The 23,839-nt window shown below is 36.7% G+C and overlaps 1 protein-coding gene across 2 annotated transcripts in view; it reads left to right on the top strand.

Annotated features, from left to right (window-relative positions):
• LOC126844552 (irregular chiasm C-roughest protein-like) overlaps window positions 1–23,839 on the top strand; it is an 86,901-nt gene that overhangs the window by 56,366 nt on the left and 6,696 nt on the right. For both annotated transcript variants that reach the window (XM_050582835.1, XM_050582834.1), the window contains exons 4-7: window positions 7,176–7,397; window positions 18,865–19,117; window positions 20,514–20,641; window positions 21,946–22,224. In XM_050582835.1, the coding sequence (XP_050438792.1) occupies window positions 7,176–7,397; window positions 18,865–19,117; window positions 20,514–20,641; window positions 21,946–22,224 (882 nt within the window). The remainder of the gene's footprint in view (window positions 1–7,175; window positions 7,398–18,864; window positions 19,118–20,513; window positions 20,642–21,945; window positions 22,225–23,839) is intronic.

The raw sequence follows: 23,839 nt of genomic DNA, 5'->3' as shown, positions 1-23,839 counted from the left end.
TTTTTAAAGGGATTATTATTAAATATATATTGTCTAAATCGTTTTAAACCTTATATTAAACTTGTTTGAAACAAAGTTTTGTAATTTTTGTTTTGAACTTATAATAACAGTAATATTTATCGGGTCCTTATTATACTTGTAATACTACTATTTTACTTGGAATAAATAAATATCAATTAATTTGTTTTTACTATTATTTTCATTTCTATCTTATAAAAAAAAAAGTCTGTTCATTTTAAAATACAAATTAGGTATTTTGGAGTCAATATCGACAATATCTTTGTAAGAACTACCATTAATTTGTATACTATAAAACTATTATGTCTACAATCTTCTACTCCGTTAGTTGTTTAACTAGTTATAATATTATCTGCAGAATAATTAAATTGTCATTAAAAAAAAAAAAAGATAAAAATCTAAGGTACCAAAATACATGTTTATGAGCCAATGCCTTTCCCACGAGGGAAAGGATCTACATTTTTATCTTAATTTTTTTGAAAGTTAAACTGAGAAAAGGAGAGCCTGTTTTTTTTTTGAAAATCATAATTTATGATGGCTGTGATAAAAATTAACACAATCATTTCTTCGTTACACAAAAAAAATATAGATTCATAGATATGTTTTTCTCCGCCCCTCCCCGGCCTTTCCCACTATCCCCATCCCATTCTTTCCTCCACTCTCTGGTCTATCCAATAGTCTTCTCCTAACCTAACCTCATCTATATGTAATCAGGAGCTGTTATCAGATTTATATTTTCACTAATCTCTTATCACTTATCATCTCTCTCTCTCTTATCAGTCGTCTATTATCAGCTGTTTCTTATCACTATCTAGCATGACTGCCAGCCAAAAAACATATCCATGTTTAAAAAAAAAATAATAAATTATATTTTAGCTCTCCTCTTTATTATATTTGTGGCCGTGCTAATAACTATGAACAATCGTTTGCGGTGAAGGGATGTATTGTACTCAATTGCATTGGATCCCCATGCTAGCGTGCCGATCAGGTTGGCGGTGGAGACTTGAGAAGTTGTTCGGATAATAATTGTCAAGTTAGTCAAGATCGGCGTCTGCTTTAAACGTACTATTGTAATCCCCATAGTATACAACGCAGAGTAATCGACGGTTTGTGTCTAATTGTGTTAATGAAATCATTCCGGTAGCTGAAATCGTGCCCAACCGTTTTGTTAAACCGTCCGTCAATATAATATAATTATCATCACGTCCTCGAATCGCACCCACGGAGCCAATTCATTTATTAACATTGAATATTCATAAGGTCCCCCGTACAACATATTGTGATAATATTGAACATATATTTAATTATTTATGTACATAAAATACCGATTCCTCGTCGTTGTATAGCTGTAATAATAATTGTCAAGTACGTTATTATTATTATTATTTTCCACTCTGCGCTAACCCTTTTCGTGCGGTTTTCACCGACGGTTAGTCGGAAAATTATGTTTGGGGGGGGGGGGGGGGTGGCCGGTATAATTTATTAACCATCACTTATTCCTATATAGTTCTCGTCAAACGCCTCAGGCTCTTCTGGCTCTAAAATTAGGAAAATCCAATTGTACTTAAAAACGACATACATTACATGGCCGTCCGGTGGCTGAACTTTGTCAAGCTGTCGACATCCGCTATAAAGTGTCCTTTAAAAGTTACCGGAGTGTCTTATATATTATACTTGTGAGTATATTATGGAAATTTGGTCCTCCCCGTCGCTGCCAAGTTGATTTTTCCGTTTATATTTATTGGATTCGCCGAACTCCGAAGGAAATTATTCAATTGTTATCCCTGCGCTGTATATATATATATATATAAAAGTACATAGAAATGATATTCTAGAATGGCCATGACAAAAGGGAGGGACAAAACCCTCTGTAGGGGTCGCGCAGAGAATGTGATTCGTTCGCATAATAATCTGGTTTCGGTGGTGAAAAAAAAAACAAATATATTATAGTATTTTTTTTACATCTTCGACCGCTTCGCCTTTGCACGGTGTCGTCTTTTAATAACATTCATCTGTTTTATCTTTGACGACTCGGCTTGCCCCGGCCTGCGTTTATAATAGCCCGTTCCTCCTTTTCGAGACAAACAAGCTGTTGAAAATATTTTATACACTGCTGCAAAATAATGTTGATTAACACTAAAATAATTAACATCTCTGACATTGCTGCACGTGCAGTCGGTATGTAAACAGAATGTAGATAGATAAGTGTTGGCCAAGGGAGAGAATTCGGCCATGGGCTAAAGCGAGATATCCGTGATAATATTATTATTTATGATAGTTTTACAAATTGTTTGTGTTTTCTGGAGAAAACGAGCGTGTTATACAGTCGCGGCCTTGTTTCGGTCATAGTGAAAACTATGCATGTACATTATTACCGTGTACCTACTGTATATAATACAATATAATACGCATGAAAACGGTCTAGTCAAAAGTAAACGTTACATTTTCACCGTTGCTGCCAATGCCCAAGAGGGACTACCCAAAGCTTCCGTACTCTGGGCACGGGTCCCCCGGGGGCCGTTGGTGTACCCCGAAAACGAATACATTAGAATATTTAATACTTGTATATACTACAGTATTAATTTTCTACATAGTATTATAATAATAAACGAAAAAGGCGATTTCGTCCGGTCGATGTCGTGTCCGGCCGTAACGAGCAGCTAGCTGGTGTATACTCATTATGAACCATCTCAAGTGTGTGTGTGTGTTTGTTTGTGTGTCTTCGACAAATTAATTGTTTCTCATTATTTTATTTGGGAGACACGCCACCCCACTTTGGCCGGAGATGTATTTTAATAGGTTCGATTCGTGATGGTATACTGTACACATATTAATAATAATAATAACTCTAACCAACACCCTGGGGCGCACGCGAACGCTACCCGGTATACACACTTGGATGTATAATAATATGTATAAAATAATACTATAATATTGACACCTGTATTTATATTATGTCGACTGTTATTATATTACATATATATTATTATGCATACCGGATGGTCCGTCTGACGAAACACTCTAATTATCTACTTAAAAAAAAAATACCTATATTTCTATACAGCTTGGCGTTTTCATTATTGATAATTACCCTTATACCTTATATTTATGCAATTAACGTATTTCAATTTGTATTTATACCCAGAATAGGTTCTTTGATATAACAACAATGGTGCCACATAATATACTAAATAGGTATTTTCGTTCGTTTATTAAATTTCCAACAATACATGAAATTGTGTGCGTTTCTTACCTCGAATTGCTTGGGAAGGAGGCATATTTATGTAATGCTCGGTGTTGAAGCCCCACCAATTTTTTTTAGTGAAACAAATAATTGATTGATCCTCTGGCAAAAAATTAAAATAGATTACAGAGCGCAAGTTATGGTCAACAGCTTTGAATACACAATAACATAGTGACTAGGGAAGACACGTGTGAGAACAACGTTATTGATTGACATGGTAATGGAGAATAGAAGATGAAAAATGATTCATTAAACAAAATCTAAGAGGTATATAATAGGTCTTTAATATTGAACAGTGTTTGTACACGGCGCAGTTTTGTATACCTACTTAAACTGCCGACCTTTTTTAATTACTCAAGTAAATATTTTCGGGTTTTAAAAAAAATTGTTGACCGCTGTTCTGAATTTTAAAAGTCTATAAAGCCTTATATATATATTTATATTAGCTTATGTTTGGCCATGGGTATAGCGGTCTCTTGGGTGACATGTTTTCACCGTGGCCGGCCGGACCGTTTGTATAGTAATTATTATTATTTATTGTTATGCGCACCCCGGGAACGGCGTCAGTATGTGCCGACAGAACCGATTAATCCGGTATAGCCGAGGAATAGGAAAACATCCCGAGGGATACCGACCGGCTCCCTTTTAATAGAATCGCACCCGGATAAAATCTCAATGTCGCTAAAAAAAACAACGCCGACACTACTCTTTCAAACAAAGATTATTTTTACACGGCAAGGGAGACGAGACTATTTTTAGAGGAGAAGGTGGAGGATGATTGTTTTAATTTTTTGATCACCCTGACATGAGATGATTAAAGTTTGCTTACATTTGAATGTGTAATATCACAGTAGTGGTGCTCGTCCTGATAGAGTGCAGACAAACGAGTTCGGAGAAGAACATATAAGATAGGGGGGGGGAACCCAGTAAGTTCGCCCAAGTCCTAGTCGCTCTTGGGGCCGTTCTTATCTGAATACATATTTTATTATGTACGACGAGACAAATAAACGTGTGGGCGAGAGAGGGTAATTCGCCAAAACCGCTTAATGTACCGGAAAGCGCCTTTTTTTGTATATTATTGTACTACCGAGTGTCTTATACGGTACACGTAGGTACACTATACGTACACGGAGTATACTTATGACGTGAGCGCACACAAAATACAAAACAAAATGGGGAAAAAAAAACCCCAAGAGGACTGCGCTTAAATAGCAGCCAAAACGCGGGGGGAGGGGGGAAAGGATCAAGGGACGGCGCGGCGGTTAACCTGCAGTTGAGATTTATGTGGAGGTGAACGCCGGGGCCGACGCTTCGCACCTGTTGTGTACATATACAGCTGCAAACGTACACATAAGTAGGTATTATCAAAGTAAGTATATACACACTTGGAAGTCACGGGCCGCAGTGGTCCATTATTATTATTATTGTCATGATAATAATCGTGCGAGAAGAGACACATAGGTAATACGGGACATGCCTGCACTAGCAACGCGGAACACGGTGAGCCGGTAAACCCGAGCTAAAGATGTTTAAACATTATCGTCACATAATTTAAAGAAAATGCGGTAGATAAGTCTGCCGAGGTCCATAAGCCGGGTGTCGCCCCAACAACGGGGTCGCGGTGTGTGGTATAAAAATCCAACCAAGAGTCAAGCGGTGGAATTAATTTCTATTATTGCACTTGTCGATACCGTCTTCGTGTAAACACTGCAAAACAACACTGACAGCCGACGCAAAACGAGAAAGGGATTGAAAAAAATAAATATTTATAATGTAAAAGCCGCGTTTTCACTTCAATTCATCAAATTGTCTTTTTTTTTTTTCGAAAACGCCGTAAACAACATTGACAAAATGATAAGTGCCATTGGTATATGTTATATGTTATTATAATATTGTACAAAACGCGGTTAGGCGGTTACGACTTTACGATTATGTATACGAGTTGTAAATGCGCCTAGCTAGCGAGAATAATAACAGACAATTTGCTTAATAGAAAACCACGAGTGTGCTCAAACGTTATGGAAAAATATTAAATATATTTAAAAAAAAAAAAACTAAAATACAGCGCAGATTTTTGTAAGCAGCGTCGGTGCACAAAAACGCGGTTGTTTTCCATTCCATTAGCTGTTGTACTATAAAGGACTTTATGTTATCATGTTGCCGGCGCTTCAAGTTCCCCTAGATTAAGAAGAATAATAATTTAAAAAAAAAAAAACCTCTTCGGTCAATGCATTTTATTTTAATTAGTATTATACTTACAGAGTGCGTGGCGGTGGTCTCTCTTGTCCGCGCAGTGTCGCGTTACTATTTTAAATATACTTACTGTATATTGTAATAATATAATTTATGTGTATAATATGTACAGCGAATCCGATCCGGATTATTCGGGTGAAATCAATAAGAGACTAGCTGTTATTGTATAAGTTATATATAATATATACATATGTATGATATTAAGTAAACTGAGATGGTGCTCCTTCTGTTGCTGTTCCGAGGAAATTATATATGTACAGTAATTAAACTAACCGAGTGCAAAGACAACATCCGTGTAAAGGGCTTGCGACCTTAATAATATATGTGTACTCATTATATATATAGACCGTTTTTAAGTTAATACCGTATCGGATGAACGAGCATTCCATTTGGTAGGTACTCCAGACGTCGTTGAATTTTGTATACGTTTCGGGCGGCACACGGAGGTTAAACGTGAAAAAAATAAAAAATTAATACTGGTACCGCAAACTGAGAACTTAAGTCTAATAAGAAAATTATTACTGTTGTTTATAATACATTTTCTTAGACTATTTTCTCTGGGAGACCAATTTCCCAGGTTGTCGTTCATCCGTTTAAAATATTATGTATTATATTATCCTCGCCAAGATACTTTGGAAAGATTTATCTGACCGAAACGCAATTCGGTTTAAAGTTCTAATTGATTTTACAACGTCAAACAAGGATTTCCGCCGACATTGGACGTTGGACATTAAGTCTATTATGTTATTTTCCTAGGGAACGTGGGGATGGGGGGGGGGGTGGAATTTCCCCTAAACGCGTGGCAATTACGGCCAGGTATATTTTATATCTATATAATATATTGTTGCCTAATCGCGTTTCGTCGGGTCCGCGATGATGGAGATTTAATAATAATAATAATAATAAGAAGAAACCCGGTTAAACATACACACACATAAGATGCGTTTACCGCGGTAATAATATTACACTAATAATAATTATTATGGGTAATTACTCTCGTTTGTCGTAAGGCGCTACTATATTTTTCGTGTATACCCTACCTACCATTCATTATTATTATTATTATTAGCCTCTCGGATAGAGTCCTGACACGTTTCCACAACAGACTCCGGGTAACACAATATCTCTCATCTTGTGCGTATGTTAGTTGGACTACCGGGTGCCGGCTTTCGTCCATATATATATAGGTAATTATCCGCTTCTATTCCCGGCGCATCCAACGTGTGCATACACAGTGTGTAGTATAATATTGTTATTATATATGTATACATACCGACGGACCGCTTGACAAACGACGTCTCATTTGTCCTGTAGGCAGGTACATAGGCTGCTGTAAAACGAACATACTCGGGAATGCGGTGGTCCGTTTGTGACGTCGGAAGTCCACTAAAATACATAGTTAACCCAAGTCGCCCCCCAAAAAAAAAATTGCGAAAAAAACCCTTCAAACGTTTACAATACCCTGTAAAAAACTCAGTTAAGAGTATCCACACTTCATGCAGATACATCAATACATCATATATGTCCTGATATCTATTTATCCTTATATCCTGCAACTATTTTCAGAACGACCTCCAGCCATAAGACATATCCATGACAAAATGTAATTTATGTAATTTTTTTAATGTTTTTTTTTTTGTATTTTCCCCATAATATATAGATATCTTGGACGGACGGCACCGGCATAGCGTTTACCGAAGGCATCAGTACGTCCAGCACGACCATGGCCATCGACAACCGTCGGTTTGTCACCCGGTCAATTTTGAAATTTTTACCGAAAAAGGAATACCACAACACTTCGATATGGTGCCAAGCTTTGAGCATAGCCATCGAGAACAGACTCCGGACCAAGATACACATGCACATCAAATTCGCGCCCAAGGTGAGTGCTGCTGTTTAAAGTGTTGATATAGTATAGCTATTATGGCGGTAGTGCTCCAAGTAAGGGAGGAGATACGGGGGGGGGGATGCGAACCCTCTACTTTTTTTCAGTTAGTATTATCCGTCCCTTTTGGATTTAAAAAAAAAATGTATTGTTTTCAAGCCACAACTAAATCGATTATACCTATATCGACTGAGCTGTCTGATGCGGTAGCTTTCTGCGCCGTTTGTTGTTCTCACATTTGCATGGCAAAGCCATAATACTCGAACTTAGAAATCTGAAATATCATATCAGTTTCTATACATTTTTCTTGTATAAACAGTCAATGTCGTCATGGTCGTATTGTTGTTGCTACACAACACGGTTTCTTGTCTGAAATTGATGTCAAAAACAGGGGATCTTGAGAGGGCGTTTGGACGAAGAATAACAAACGCCGATTGCTCTTAGTGTAAGACGGTGTGACGTGTGGTGTGAGATGAGAATTTGTCTTTTGTAAAAAAAATCAAAAAAAGATTACTCGACCGGATTTTCTTCAGCGCTACATGTGTGTGTGTATGTGTGTCTTACTAGAAATTACCGTATATCCGACTAATGGACGTCGTGGGGGACAACTGGACGTCGGGACGCGTTAAGTCCGAGGCCTTAGTACACATACACTCAGGGTAATTGGTTGTTTTTTTTTTTTTTGAGTAACAGACATGAGTTTCTTGAGGCTACAAACCACTATGTGTGGTTTACAGGGCATATACGATGTGTGTGCAACTGAAATGCGACAAAAATCTTAATTTTACGACCAATTAAAACAAAAAATATGTTGAAATAATTGATTTTTACCTTCGTAACACGGTAGTGGTAATGGTGGTGGTTATGTTTAGGTCTGTGGAAGTCTCATCTACACGGATATGTATAATATCATATAGTATTCGATATGGGGGAGAGGAGGGGGCGATTATAATATTATACTATAGCCGGTGTGTATCTCGAAACGACTAGCTTTTAATTTAAAGACATTTTCGGTCGTCAAACCTGTACCGGTTTCGACGAAATTAATTAACTAATTTATAATATAATATTATACCTACATGGATGTCCACCGTTATTAGTGCGCGCGGTGTACACATCTTATTTACACCATAAGAGAGACGGATTTAATTGGGTTACTTAATTTACTTTATATTTTTATCCGTATTATTAATGTATACAAACACACGCATAAATATACATATGATTATATCTGTCGCATTTTTGGCGTCTTCTATTCGACCGCGTTCTCAAGTAGGTGTAGTTTTAGTGAGACAAAAATTAAAAAAAAAAAAAAACACTACTCCAGATTGAAATGTTGACATTTACTGCGAATTTTTTTTATCACAGTCGGAGATAATTTTTTAAAATAATATAATTAATTTCAAAAAACTCTTAATTTGCAACAAAAAAAAAACATCTCATTGAGAATCGCTTTGGTAGCATAAAGTAGATGTTCACATTTTCAATTTATCGTTTCTATTAGACATGGTTTTAATCAGACGAGAATAACTTTCAATAGCATTATTAATAATATATTATTGCCTACACAATACTCTTTGAAATAATAAAATTGCAGTCGTATTAGTGCACAGTGCGTTAATTAAAAATGAATAAACGAGTTTTTCATCTGTTGACACTCGGGGCGTTTTGTACAATTTTATTATAATGTAATTTGATTATGTAATGAATAATATTAATATCATTTTTTAATAGCTCCTATAAACACCTTACCTGATGACATAATATAAAAACCAAATTTATATAATAAATAATACAACTATGTATATATGTAATATATTATAGTACCCAATTATACATAAAACGAATAATAATAATAATAATAACACTGTATAATTAATCGTCGAACGCGTTGGGCTTACACCGACTAGATTATACTGATATAATGATCATTAACTCATTAGGTTTAATTAACAATATATTTTTTAACTCTCCCATAAAAAATGATCTCAATTTTCCACTAGTTTTGAGATTGTCACCATAATTAAATATAGGCGTCAGCTTTTAATATTCAAACGGGATGATACATTAAAAAAAAAAAAAAATACATTACCTTTCTAATTGGTTTTTTTTATTTCAAAAATGTTCATAGTCTATTTCAAGTTTCTTATTGTCTAAGGTTCAAGCTATTTAGATATTCTATGCCATTTAAAACAAAATTTACAATTTCCACCAAAATAATTGTTGGCATGTAAGTTCATATTTCCAAATGAAAACCATGGTTTTAATTATTATAAAACGGTTTTATATATTTTGAGCCACAAAAATTTACCGGATTTTAATCTTGTTACACCGGGCGCCCCTCTAAAGTTCTTGATTTTTTTTTCTTTTTTTTTTTTAAGCAATTTGGCCTCAGAAAGGCGAACACTACCCCCCGCATAAGCAATGTTAACCGAAAGAAAATTAAACAAAAACCCTGGAAACCATAATCAAGTACTATCTGAAAACAGTAAAGTGGCCACTCCAACCGACTCGGGGTGTAGGTACTGTGATCCCGGGGCCAACGTCAGCGTTTTTTTTTTCTTTTTTAATTATAAGTCTAATTTCGATTCCTTAATTATGGTTAAAATATTATCCACATTATACACATCAAGTCTGGAACAAGTTACCGGCCGTATGTATCTGCGTCTTAGGTATTCGGATAGAAAAAAAAAACTGTGATTTAATTATTGTTGTTTTGTGCATCGCACGATTGGTTTTATGTGGTCGTTAAAAAAACGCTTTAATTAAAAAAAAAAAAAAAACGATGGATATCTCGGTTATGTATATTTTTTTTTATGTATGTAGTTTTTTTTTTCTTCCCGATTTTACAAATAGGCCCGAACAGTGTGACAAACATTAACGCCGATCGGGTAGGCCGATAAGACGGGATCTTACCGCCTAGGTCGCGGTTACTTGAACTTCTCTGAAGTTTGGTGCACAACGCCGCCCGAGTGTTGTGACATAATTAATCGCCGTCTCGGTGGATTTGCGAAACGTTTGGCAAAACATGTAAACATATTAATAATATATCAGGTGTAGATGTGTATCGTTTAATAATAGGTACAGGTATTAATTTATTAAAATACTTCATAAAAAAAATACATAATATAATATTTATGTGGAATCGTTTGCCCGTCCGATCATCGCAGATATATTTATACGTATAATATTATCTCGTTTGTTCGTCCCGAAATTAATTATAATAATAATTATTATTCGGACGCAAATAACAGAAATATCCGTTTTCTCGGGTTTAACTGTCATTTCGGATCGCCTAAACCCGTTTTGGATAACTATCTTACCCGGTCTTCATTATTATTCCACACGGGCCCACCGAATATTATACATACATATATGTATCTGCTAGTGAGTAGTGTTTCACACGTAGAGAGGTGTACACACAGCAGCCACCGTTTAGAGAAATATTCGTTCTGTCCTGTATGTATCCAGAAACATGTTATTTTTGTATGTATATATATATTTTATGTGTATGCTTGCCTATAAGATACGATTTTTATACTTTTTGCTGAACATTTTCAACAAAGTTGTTGAACTCAAACACTTGTACGGGCGTTTTTCTTACATACGGAATTTCAACGGCGGCCTTCTTAACAGAATTAACGACTATATTAGGTATTTTCGAAACCGCTAGATGCTCTATATTATTATTACCTTAAGCTGTTGCGGTTTCTATAACATACGTAACGGCGGGATAACCGTCGCGGCGGGTTTTTGGAATATTATACGAAAATCGTTATACCTACTCCCGTCGGTTAGGTGCCCTCTCCCTGTTCTCCTCCTCCCGGTTGTTCCCGGCAATAGTAATTAGAGGACGTCCTTCCGCCTAAAAAAAAAAATATATATAATTTATTACGTTTACGTGTAATTACCGAAAACGTTCTTCTCTGATCGTCGTTTTGCCGTGCGCCGCTAATGAACAATAATAGCCGTGTACGCGGTACAGATTTTTGTTATTGATAAACACTGTTATTAACAGCTATACACACACTTGGACAACGCAAACGAAAAACGGTTTTTAAAAATATATATATATATATATATATGATGGCCTATATTATAAAAAAATATGTATGTATGTACATATTGTGTACAAAACAAAAAAAACCGCCCAAGACGACGGACATTAACAGGGGAACGGAAAGCGCCAAATTGTATACAACAAATTAAGACCAAAACAAGAAGTGACTTTCTCGAGTGTCTACGGAACCGATTACAAGAAAAATAACTTTAAAAGTTCTACAACTAGAAAAACTATTAATATATTTTCACATTAAAGTTGGTCGACATACTTAAAACGGTTAAGTAGTTGGATTTTTGTCAAATATTGCCTATCCTTTGCCCCTTAATAAATAGCGTCTACCTATATTATGTAAAATGATAAAAAGCTGCAGTATAGCAGAGGCATACGTCTCCATCCCCCTGGGGGGGGGGCGGATAAATCAGAATCGAGACCAAAAATAAGGGCTTTATTTTTGATACACTGCGGTCAGTTAAACCTTATCGACGTCAAAGGTCTCCCCCGACGGTTAATAGTCTTTAGGTTTAGTCCTTATGCGTACAACAGTGTCTTTGGTTCATATTTGCCGAGGGATGATATTTGATGTATTAGAGATTTTGGACTGCATGCCAGATAATGGTGATTCTCCCCCCCCCCCCTAAAAAAATCTCCACCAGAGAGATCAGTTTAAGGCGATTGAAAGCGGGTGGTTTTCAACGAATTGTATATATGTAGGTTCCTTCTCTCGTGGGACAGAGTATATATGTGTATATAAATATATATTGGTGATATCTGCAGTTATCGTGCTGTGATTTTTTTCTATAGAAAATCCTTCTGTCCAATTATAGCATGTACAAACAAACGTCAAGAGTTACTGTAGTATTATATTGTGCGACACATAATATTTTACCGTGTACATAATAAAAAAATATTATAATATATTTAGTTGGCTCGCTCGGTTTTTTTTTCTTCTTCTCGTGATCACTGTTTTTCCCTTCACCCGCCGACGGCGTGCCCGCTGTGTACTTAAGCCTATCTGGGTGCATGCGCTCGTCCAATCGTTCCGAAGACGTTAATTAGACGAAAGCGTCGGGCTTGTGTGTGACTTATGAGTGACGAGAAAAGACATTCTTCTTCTTCTTCTCGCCGACCGACACGCAGTGCTCAAGAAGAAGGCGAAAAATAAAAACTCCAAGTATGTATTTAGTTGGTCTAGAAAGCGGGGAAGCCGTTACATCATCGAGGGACCGCGACGGCCTTGCGCGCTGACAGGCTGACGGCGCGTCCGATCCGTGGGAAACGTTTGTAATAATAATATAACACAACAACAACAATATATATATATATATATATATATAATAATACCGGCGGTAATGATGATGATAATAATATTGTGGAGCTGACGCTGACACAATAAACGGTGTCTTAAACGCCGGTTCGGGCGTTCTGAGACGAGGTTCACGTTGAAAAAAAAGGGGTGAAACGCCGTCGATCACAGTATATTATAATCGCCCAAGACCTTTGATCGCGCTTGCCTCGTTTACAAAACCCAATTTCAAGTACAAACGTCACGGTATGAGATCAAACGCATTGCCTTGCCCCACACTGTGGTGAGCTCCCCCCCCACCCCCGCTGAGCTGGCGTTTGAAGCCTCTAAGTGATTACTTTGCCCATTCAAAGTTTGTCCAAAAAAAAAAATGTACAAAAAAAAACCGCCACGGTAAATTGTTCATTACGGGAAATGTACTTACAAAAATAGGATCAGACCATTTTTACCGGGGAACTGCCAAGAAAATAAATAAAATGTCGAGGGCGTTTTTTTTTAATATTAATATTTTTGTACCGCAGAAATGGTAAAAAAAACAGTAAAAATCGATGCAATAACGACGGTTGTCATTTTACAATGTCACTTATAAGATCACTGGGTTTGTTTAACCATGTATATTATAGTACCTACCTAGTATTGGTAAAGAAAAAGCTCTCGTGTGGCCAAAGAAGCTCATGCCTGACTCATTAGTAAAAACTATCATGGTTAAACTAAATTTACAAATTTTTAACGACAACAAACAATTACTACTTTTCGTTAGTGCTTTTCGATTAACGAACAAAGTAACTGAATGTAAGAAATGTCGATTCACACGTTGGTATTGAGTAAGCTATTCAGAAGCTTCCCAAACCTTATGTTATGTTAAGACGTATTGAACAATGAATGGATTTCCTTGACAAAAAAAAAAGGACTAGGGACTTTTTACGTCGTGAATTAAACTATTAGAAAAAAGTACAAAATAAATACTATGGACGATCCTATTGTTTTATGAAATTATAAAAGGTGTTGTACACTTTTTATTTGCACATGTTTAAATGTTTGTAATAACCACTATGTACATTTTATAGTCTGAAATCGAATTGACTACCTACTAAGTTCATAGCTGATTTAACATATTTTACTTGACAGAATGGTAACCAAATACATAATTAACGCAATAATATACACTAATGTATGAAAATAAAAACTCGCTAGGATTACCGGTAATGAATAATTAGACAAACCGGTATAAACGTGTATTAAATTATTGACACCAAATGACATTTAAAGAATTAATAAGTCTATAATTTATACGGCTAACCATAGTAAGCTGTTTTTATATGTGATTGTAATTTATTCGGTTATCAGCTAAAATATAACTTAATAATTAAAATATAATATACCTAACAATGTTATTGTCAATAAATTATATTATTAGCAAAATCATGTACTTATTACTAGACGAGTATTGATTAACATCTAGTAATCAAGCACTCGAGTATCTTTTATTTTATACTATTCAATCATAGTAATAAATAAATAATTGTATTAAGAACGTCTCCGGTTAATTATCAATAACAATTTAATTAACTGATTTAAATATATATTTTATAATAATCTTGCCAGAGATGAGGCAATTATATTTCCCGAGTTTGGTATTTTTAATATATGTGATACAAAATACTAAATTCCAAAATAACGTTAATTAAACACATTTTTTATGCCATAACTGACGTGTTAGAGTGTAGTATTGCTTGAAATTATTATAACTATTCAAAATTGTACACGATAAATTTTAAAAAATATTAAAACTGAAATGTATTTTAAATATTTCAACTAAAACTTTACCCGTCGCTGTCAGACCAATAGTTTCGAAAGTCGTGCCTTTTGCTCGTTCGTATATTTTGTATCTGACGGTTTTTGACAATTGTGTGACAGCACCTCACTGGCAGGGCGACGTTCAGCAAACGTCTTAATTGATATCATCCCAAAAACGTTGACATCGCCATCGGCGGACTTTGTTGAAGTTTGCACCGTCAAGAATAATTATTTAAGATGACTAAACGACCGCCACGTACAACTGTGTGGATAGCATCTGTGCTTTTAAAAGTAGACATTTCATAATGTATTGTATTAGTACAACAGCTCTTCTCTCGCGTTTCAAAGGAAAGCCAACACGATGTACTTATTTTACGATATTATTGTCGTGGTTAACAAACCACCAAGGGCTTTGCGGGTAAAAGCTGATTTATATTCTGCTATCAATATCGATATTGTATAAATCATATTATATTGAACGACCAACCGGCCCACGTTAAATATTTTTTCATTGATCCACAGACGCGGTATGGCGAACGGGTATTCGAATGCAATTACATTGAGCAATACATCTTTTAGCACACCTGTCGAATGCCGTCTGCTATTTAAATACAATTTGTATATATATATATGTGTGTACAGGGTGTGCTACGAAGTACCACAGCATCTCCTCCTGGGAATATTGAGATTTACAAATGTAAAGTTCCTGCAAATATCTAAAGTTATTTGATTGTATATAGACTTCAAACGGTCGGTTTTTTTTTTGAAAGAATGATATAAAAAAAAAATATTACACAGTAAAAAAAAAAATTATAAAAGGAGTTTAGTGTTCACCAAACGCCAATAACCTTATACCTATCTTTTGATCCTGGTAAGAGATTCTTTTTTGTTTTTCACGTTACCATGGCCACCTTTGTTCTATATTGGCTTTCTCGTGATTTAATTTTCAGTGAACGCAGAATTCGTCTTCGAGCAAGTTATATTACTGTTATGAAAAAAATAATTGTTCACCAAACCTGTCCTCTTAACTTACTCCGTAAGCTCACACAAATTGTTTAGAATGTACCATACATTTTTTTACTATGTATTTGACTCTTTTGGCCAAAACTTTTTTAACACCTGATCTTTTTGTGCTGCCCGTGCGGTGTACATTGTAAGAACACAAGCCGTGGGTGCATCTAATATCAGCTATTGTCGATGTAGGGTTTTACAATACACAGGCGAGTAGCACAGGTGTATAATCTCATACTCAACAAAACTCACACATAGGATTTGTTCACCCCCTCGTTGCCACCCGGTTCCCGGCGAGAATGTGTATCTCACGAGATGTTATGATTATTATTATTATATTGTTGTTATTATTAAACGTCAAAATCCGCTTTGGTAGGGAATATTATCAAAAAAACCTAACCTAACCGACGCAACGAAGCTGCTACAGTAAAAAAAAAAAAATAAACCCTATTGGAATAATTACTGTGTATGACATCAACCGTCTGATCGTTGGCTTCCCCAGCAGCCCTCCTCGTGTATATATATAAGTACAGGGTACACATACGATGGCCTCCGTATTATGTATAATAATAATATCTCATTAAAAAATATTATTCCGCGTGAAACGCACTGTATAATATAATATAGTGTTGTACATATAAGTAATAACAGTCTGACGGCAGACGCGTCGGGGCAGATATACATATATATATATATTTGTTTAATTTTTTTTTTTTTATGATATATTTTCTTTTTTGTCTTTCTTTTTACCATGGGTTTTTTTTTACACGTGTTCGGCATCCATCCGTTTCCCATGCGACACCGCACAGGCGTTTCATTAAACGATACACGCAAACGTCTACTTAATATAGTCACATTAAAACGTGTACACTATCATCTCGCTCGCATACTCTTTGGGGGTTTGTTAAAAACTTATGGGTTTTGTATTTTTCTTTTTTTTTATTGTTAAAAAAAAATTGTGTTCACATTTACTCTCACAAGCGTGGGATCTAGCGCTGTATACGAATGGTCCTGAACGGTTATAGAATGGACTTGTGCTTAATCCTATGAAGTTACCAACGTTTTTTGGCAATCGGTAATTAGGTAAGAAATCAGCCAACCTGATACTTTCCAATAGTTAAGAGTTGTGTCAAGTCGTCAAAGCTCGATGCTAGACTTGGAGCTTATACGTGTGCACGACATAAGACAGTAAAAAAAAAAATATATATATATATGTATTAATTGAGCCATGTGTTCACTTGTCCGTTAAGTCTAAAATTATTGTTTTTTTTTCTTTCTTATAATTTAACATCTAAATTAAAACAAAAAACATACAAACGTAAATTACACTATTTCGCCGACCGTAATAATTAATGGGTACTTTTTAATTCGGGCACTTAATGTCCTACGACTTAGGGGGCTAATATATATATATACATATAGTTTAGAGTATCAGTTGCGTGCGAGACGGGTTAGCCGACCGGAAACGAAAATATAGTTTTAATTAAAACAAAATTGATAGAACCGATTGATTCGCCGCTATAATACCACAGCTCTATATTATATTATTGTGTGCCGGTCACGTCCCGTTCTTTGTATGGGTCTTAGTCCTTATATTATTATTATTTTTTTTTTTCGTTTCGTCGCTTTTGGAAACTTAATTACGAACCGGACTTTGGTTACACACATCACGGAATATAACGTAGGCAAGCATAAACCCCTAGACACCACGCATCTTTATTGTTTCTTTTTGCTTATTTCGCAGGCGTTTTGTGTGCAGGGTAGTCTCTTTGAAAAAGGCCAAGGGTGTGCCGAACACGTGTAAAATATATATTACAACAATATAATATTGTATTCGACGACAAACGAATTGTCTACAGGATGATAATAATATGATATTATTATCCAGAGACACGTGCGACCGGAGTAGGAAAATATATTCTATTTATTGCCCAGCGTGGTTGTGCCGGAAGAGGAGGCGGTTGTAGTGCTTGGACGTTAACGGATTGACAACCGAAACCGTTTTGGGGGCAAAACTCCAAATGCAACATGTATTTGCTCGGCGCAGACTAATTGATGAACCTCGAAATTACCACCATCTTATAACAGTGCTACAACTTACTTAGTCAGTGGGCTGTGATTGCATCTTTGCAAGCACGGTTTCCATCTAAAAACAGAACCTAGTCCGGAGCTTAAGACGACCAGTTCTTTTTTTTGGGGGGGGGGAAGAGCTGCACGGCCAATCGATTCGTTGACTATTTTTACCAGGCGAGGCGAGGGTCACATTGTGTTCACATTATACTTACATATACAATGTGTCTGCGTCTTCATCTTGTCCCTTAATAAATAGCGCTTTCCATTCCATTTTAAATATTTAATTAGAATTTTCAAAATTATTTACTAAAAGCGTTAAACGAGTATAGTTAATCCTATCCACATTAAAATAATACACTTATTACCGTTTTGAGTATATTCGTTTATGAAGTATATTTCATTGCGGATAGAGTTTTATCATAATTATATAGTTAAACTACAAGTTACAATTTATAGTACTAATGAACTTATAACATTAAATTTCTACAATTAACGATTAATTAATTTATACAACAAGTATTATCGTTGTTGTTATGATGACGTTTTAATATGTATACTCTTTGTCCTTAAGGGCGTATAATATATTCAGAAATATATTTTAATTAAAAATACCTATAGCCGAGGAAAAAAAAACTTTGTAAATTTTGGTAGTAATTTAAAACTTACCTCGACCACTTAATTTTGTTTCAAATCTGATCACGGTCATCGTTTTTAAATATTTCATCCCGGTTAGTAGATTGACCACAACGGATGGAACTACTCCTAATTACTACCCAATTAACCCGATGTCTAACTCAAGTACGAACCCCCCCCCCTCGAGTTTAACCGACCTCTTCGATTAAAGCACCGATTAAGATGGCGTCTCATCGACAATGTTAATGGTAAAAATATGTTTACACAAAACAAATAAAAGTAGTACCTTTCGAAGTAAATAATAAATAAAATAAAATACAACTTTTTGTTAACCTACGATAATAAGAATGAGATATAAGGTTTACTTTGTATAAGGTATATTACTACATAATGTGTGTTACTATATATTATTATATCATCACAATGACATATCGACAACACCGTGTACATAATATTATACAAACATTGACCACAACAGAATCGACCAAACGTTGTTTGTTCACATCGGGAGTGACCTTTCCGCTCTTTCGTCTATTCCGGGCTTTTGCTATGGCGACTAATTTTTTTTTTCCTTTTTTTCACAGGCTATCGTAACAATCGGCAGCCCGGTCAGCGACATACTGGAAGGGTCGGACGTGCAGTTCCTGTGCACGGCCAAGGCGAACCCGCCGGAAATCACTTACCGGTGGTACGTCAACGAGCAGTTTGTTTCCGGTGAGACCACTCCTGAGCTGTGGATGCTGAACGTGACCCGCAAGTACCACAACTCGGTGGTCAGATGCGACACCAGCAACGTCATCGGCAGAGCCGACGCCACGAAAGTGCTGAACATCCTTTGTAAGTAATCACACAGTCAGGGTAAGAAAAAGAGCACATAGCTGAGGGATCAAAGCAAGGGATTCAACGAATCGGGGACAATATCACGTTAATCTTTTCGCTGCGGATCGTTTTTGTGTTTACTTATTTATACTTGTCGGTTTTCGTGTGACACAAGCAAGCCCGGCGACGCGATATGGCGTGTACACAAATGGTGTGAACCTTTGCCCAGGGGGATGCGCAGACACGGCTTACGGTCGTTTTGGATTCGGCCAGATGTCGACATTCGTATAGTATATTAAGTATATGTATCGCGTACTCTAACACGTGTGGATCCGGTTCTGTCACATATCTATCACACCACACACACACACACATATATTATACAACCTATACGCATCCAAAGTATTATGGGTTTTTAATATTGTTTGGACAGCAGCAGCTATGGATACCACCGCCTACCTGGTTAATGCGCACTAGACGACTCACGATGATTTATTACTAAATTAAACGAGCGCGCGCGCGCCCCGGTGTAACGTTAAAATATATAAATAATTATAATATACCCACTAATGATGAGTGTGTTTGTGTGTTTACCACTGAACTGATAATAATAATAATAATATCTGGAACGCGCATTTCCGAGTGCTAGGGAGACTTTAACACCCCCCCCCCCCAAAAAAAAAAAAATTCTTACCCCAATCTTTGATTTGTACGCATTAAATTGAAATACGAGTATATTATATTTCCAATGATATTATATTCAGTTCAGCGGTGTTTACCCTAAAATATACCAACGGGTCACCCTGCGTATGGCCACCAATACCCGCAACACATAGCAAGGAAATTGATGTAGGTTTGTTATTATTCGTTAATGAACTGTTATTTTAATCGTTGTGGCGTTCAAACGGACGCGGTCGGATTAAAACTGCCCGGTTCGTCTCATATAAATAAATACCTCTACTCGCCCACGAAATCCGACGGTATGCAGATCGGAAGTATACACACGGGGTATAATAATACCTATGTATACTGGCTGGCGGCTTAATGGCTGTACCTAGGCCGTATGTGGTGCGGTATTTTATTTTAAATTTAATCCTCGTGTGTGTGTATATACTATGCATAGGAGCGATATAGGCGTGGCCGTGGAAAAACGGTTATTAAGATTTCACCGTCGGATTTTTCAATTTATTTTAATTACCCCTTTATATATTTATATAAAAGAACACCCGCCGCCGGTGGTGGTGATCTCTGTACGGCGCTATACCGTAATGTTATGTAATATTATATAGGTAGCGCACCCGACCGGTTGATTGATGCCCGACGTGTGCGTCTACACGTCGGCGGTGTATAATATTCTACAATTTAAATTCGTTTGATTTATTTATGTTGGCGTTTGTTTTGTTTTCGGGGGCAGACAAACCGCAATTCAAAGTCCGTCCCAGAAACGTGCAGGCCGAAGCCGGAAACACCGTGACGTTGATGTGTGCTGTGGACAGTAATCCGGCGCCCGAAATTGTATGGACCCACGAAAAAACTAACAAGGCGAGTATATACCTAATATTACATACATAATTTATTATAGCTACTATACCATTGTACCACTGCGTAGGGTTAAAGTGTTAATTTGCAGTTTGAGCTTGGTCAATGCGAGAGACGGTTGGTATATACACCGTTTGGGTTTTGACACGGCCTTAGTCAAAAAATGACAATAAGAACGCCACCACCACCGCAATCTCTTGCATTTCCTTTTGGCCAAACCGAGAGGTGCGCGTGACGTTTACATTTTTTGTCGAGAGCGTTCAAAGTGCGATTGAAAATCACTAATGGAAAAACGTAATCGGTATTTTACAAAAAAAAAAGAGAACGCCATACTTCACGCCCTGTTGTGGGTCCCATGCCGGCAGACGTACAACCACTTTTACTCTATCTTAAATAGGTACACACACATCTAAATATACGCTTCATCCGTCGACGTCACATCACATATTTCCCAAGTGGTTTTAGTATTTGACACGGCTGTTAACCTTTAACGCGTGCCTCCTCTTCAATGCACTCATTTTTCGCGTTTGTAATACAATATTATATCGCACAGACAGCCAAACTGCCGGGTGTGTGTGCATATGTGTATTTATATAAATCGGTAAACTCAATAAGAATAATAATAATACCCAAATCACCGACCGCCCTAGCATTTACCGGAATAGAATAACGCCAAGGGTAAGGAGGTAAGGAGAGAGGAAGAAAAACGACCGATTTGGTGTTATTAATAGAGACGTGTGTGTGTGAAATGGTTAAGTAAGGAGACGCGTTGACGGACAGAGAAGTACAGAGGGTGATGATTATAGTGTTGCTACCCCACTTGTGTGGGATACAATAAATAAGATAACATCGTTATGTAGGGTTGTGTGTATCGCGTCGTGGCCGTGAATACTGAATAACGATGGTGTATAGACGTTTGGTATATTATATGCTTTTGCTCGCACATCAAGAATACTATATATATTCAAAAATAATACTCAATGAAACCTAATTATCAAATGTCGTCACGCATATTTTGACCACAGTAAAATCTGTGTATGAAAAAAAAAAAAATAACACAATAGGCGCTCATCACGCAACGTAGCTGTAATTAGAATACTGTTGGTTATAAATTATTACAACACGGTAACCGGCAGCAAGTGTCAACGTCTTGGTCTTTGGTGCACAACAGGTGCGGACCGATTTCATTAGGGCAGTTTAGCGTGGACGGATACAATTTTTATCTAATCTGCGCAACAATAATAATAATTGTCAAGTACCTACGACTTTTTTTACTGATTGTTTTTTTTTTTTCATTCTTCTTACAGGTGGTCGGCACGTTGCCCACCCTCTTGGTGTTGGTGTCGGCTTCCACGGCCGGACGTTACTTTTGCCGGGCCACCACGCAGGGATTCGGCGAAATAGGCGCAGACATGAGCGTAGTGCTCAAGAGCCCGCCGGTCATTATCACCAAGTCCGTGCAGTACGGCGTGGTCGGCGACACGGTCCGCATAGATTGCATCGCCTATTCCGTGCCGGTGGCCGACAGAATCGTTTGGACTTACCAGGGCACCGAGCTGGGAGTGCCCGGCCAGAAGTACTACACGGTAATAACTCCATCAAAAGCTACTTTTAATTTTAAATCATATTGTCGGTATTAGTAACGGTCATGAAAGTGGCTCCCCGATACATTATCCGCATCCGTGCACAAGTATAATATTATACATAGGACCACCCTATAGAGGAGCCTTGTGGGCCCGACTTATAGTCCACTTACTATACCAGTACCGTTTCTTTGTTCATCGCGTACAGGTACACCCCCCCCCCTCCCATTAGGACGGAGGGTTGTACGAGTTTTGTTTCTGTTAATTCCGCGAAACGCCATTAAAAAATATTTTTAAAAAATGTGTGTTTATAAACCGAAACCGCATAGTTTATAGTGTATACATGCGACGCGTTGAAAACACGGCTGTGCACCTATGTCGAGCTATAAATTTCGGGGGTTATTATTATTACTACCTTATTTATTATATATATATATATATACACACACATAGTAAACACAAAATAATTAGATTAAAACGCTTAAAAATGTTTATTACCGTATACCCGGACGGTGTTTTATTCATACCTAACTGTAATATACACTGTAATAGCTATAAAAAAAAAAAAATTTAAATGAATAAAACGCGTTAACTCGTCAAACCTCGGCCGATCGCATGACGAATACACATTAGATCGATAGGGTGTTTTTTTATTTATTTTTTATAATATTTTTTAATCGTGTCTCTTGTCCTTCGTCCGTCCGTAAAAAAAAAATGTTAACCGCCGCCGTTTTTGGGCTAATTGAATACACAATATGATAATCGACAAACAGCGGCTATTATCGTTATTATTTTCTACGATATTGCATGATAATTTATAAAAAAAAAAAACACAGAATAGATAAAAGCAAAAGGGTCACTTCAATGTAAACAAAAAAGTGACGGCCATTTTGTAACGACCTTACCTTTCTTATCTATTTAGTACTATCAATTAAAAACAATGATATTACGGTTTGTATTTTATAATGTAAATTTGCTAATTGCTAATGTTATATATTTGTTAAAATTAGTCATAATATTTTCTCATAATATATATATATATCTTCTCCGTGGGAATCGTTATCATTGTCCGGGGCCTGATAAAACGTGCGAAAAATATCTCCCACATGCTTGCACGACGGTTCCAGGTATATCTTAACCGCGTGCTTACTTATGGCCGACAATTGATCCCCGATGCCGTACAGTTAAGTCGTATTGTTAATACCTCTACACAATATAGTCACAGCCGCGGTTCACGTTAGCATACGTTATTATACCCGTTTTGTTTATGCGCTTGGTCGGCCACTGCTGCACCCCTTTGCTCTGTACACATAATATTGTGTACGTTCATCCCCGTTGAACGCACCTTTGGCCGTGTTGTCGCTTTTTAACAATAGGACGGCTTATGTCTATTCTGTGCTTGTCGTGGAAACGCCGACTTAACGCCATAATATACATACATACGAACGCCACTAAAGCTTTTCCCCGTCAGACGCCTCAACAATGGTTTTGTAGAAATCCAGCTATACCGCGAAAACTTTTCCAACTTTCCCATCAAACGGGGAAAGGTGGGATAAACGCGTAAGAGATACTTATTCAAATATCGAAATGACAAGAAGCGTCCGTGTAAAAGTGGAAT

This window comes from Adelges cooleyi, unplaced genomic scaffold (genome assembly GCF_023614345.1).
Source record: "Adelges cooleyi isolate 19-005CV unplaced genomic scaffold, UGA_ACOO_1.1 ACOO_flye_CR_arks_rails_tigmint_CR_PRNA_651, whole genome shotgun sequence".
NCBI lineage: Eukaryota > Metazoa > Arthropoda > Insecta > Hemiptera > Adelgidae > Adelges > Adelges cooleyi.
This window is presented reverse-complemented; position numbering and strand designations above follow the sequence as displayed.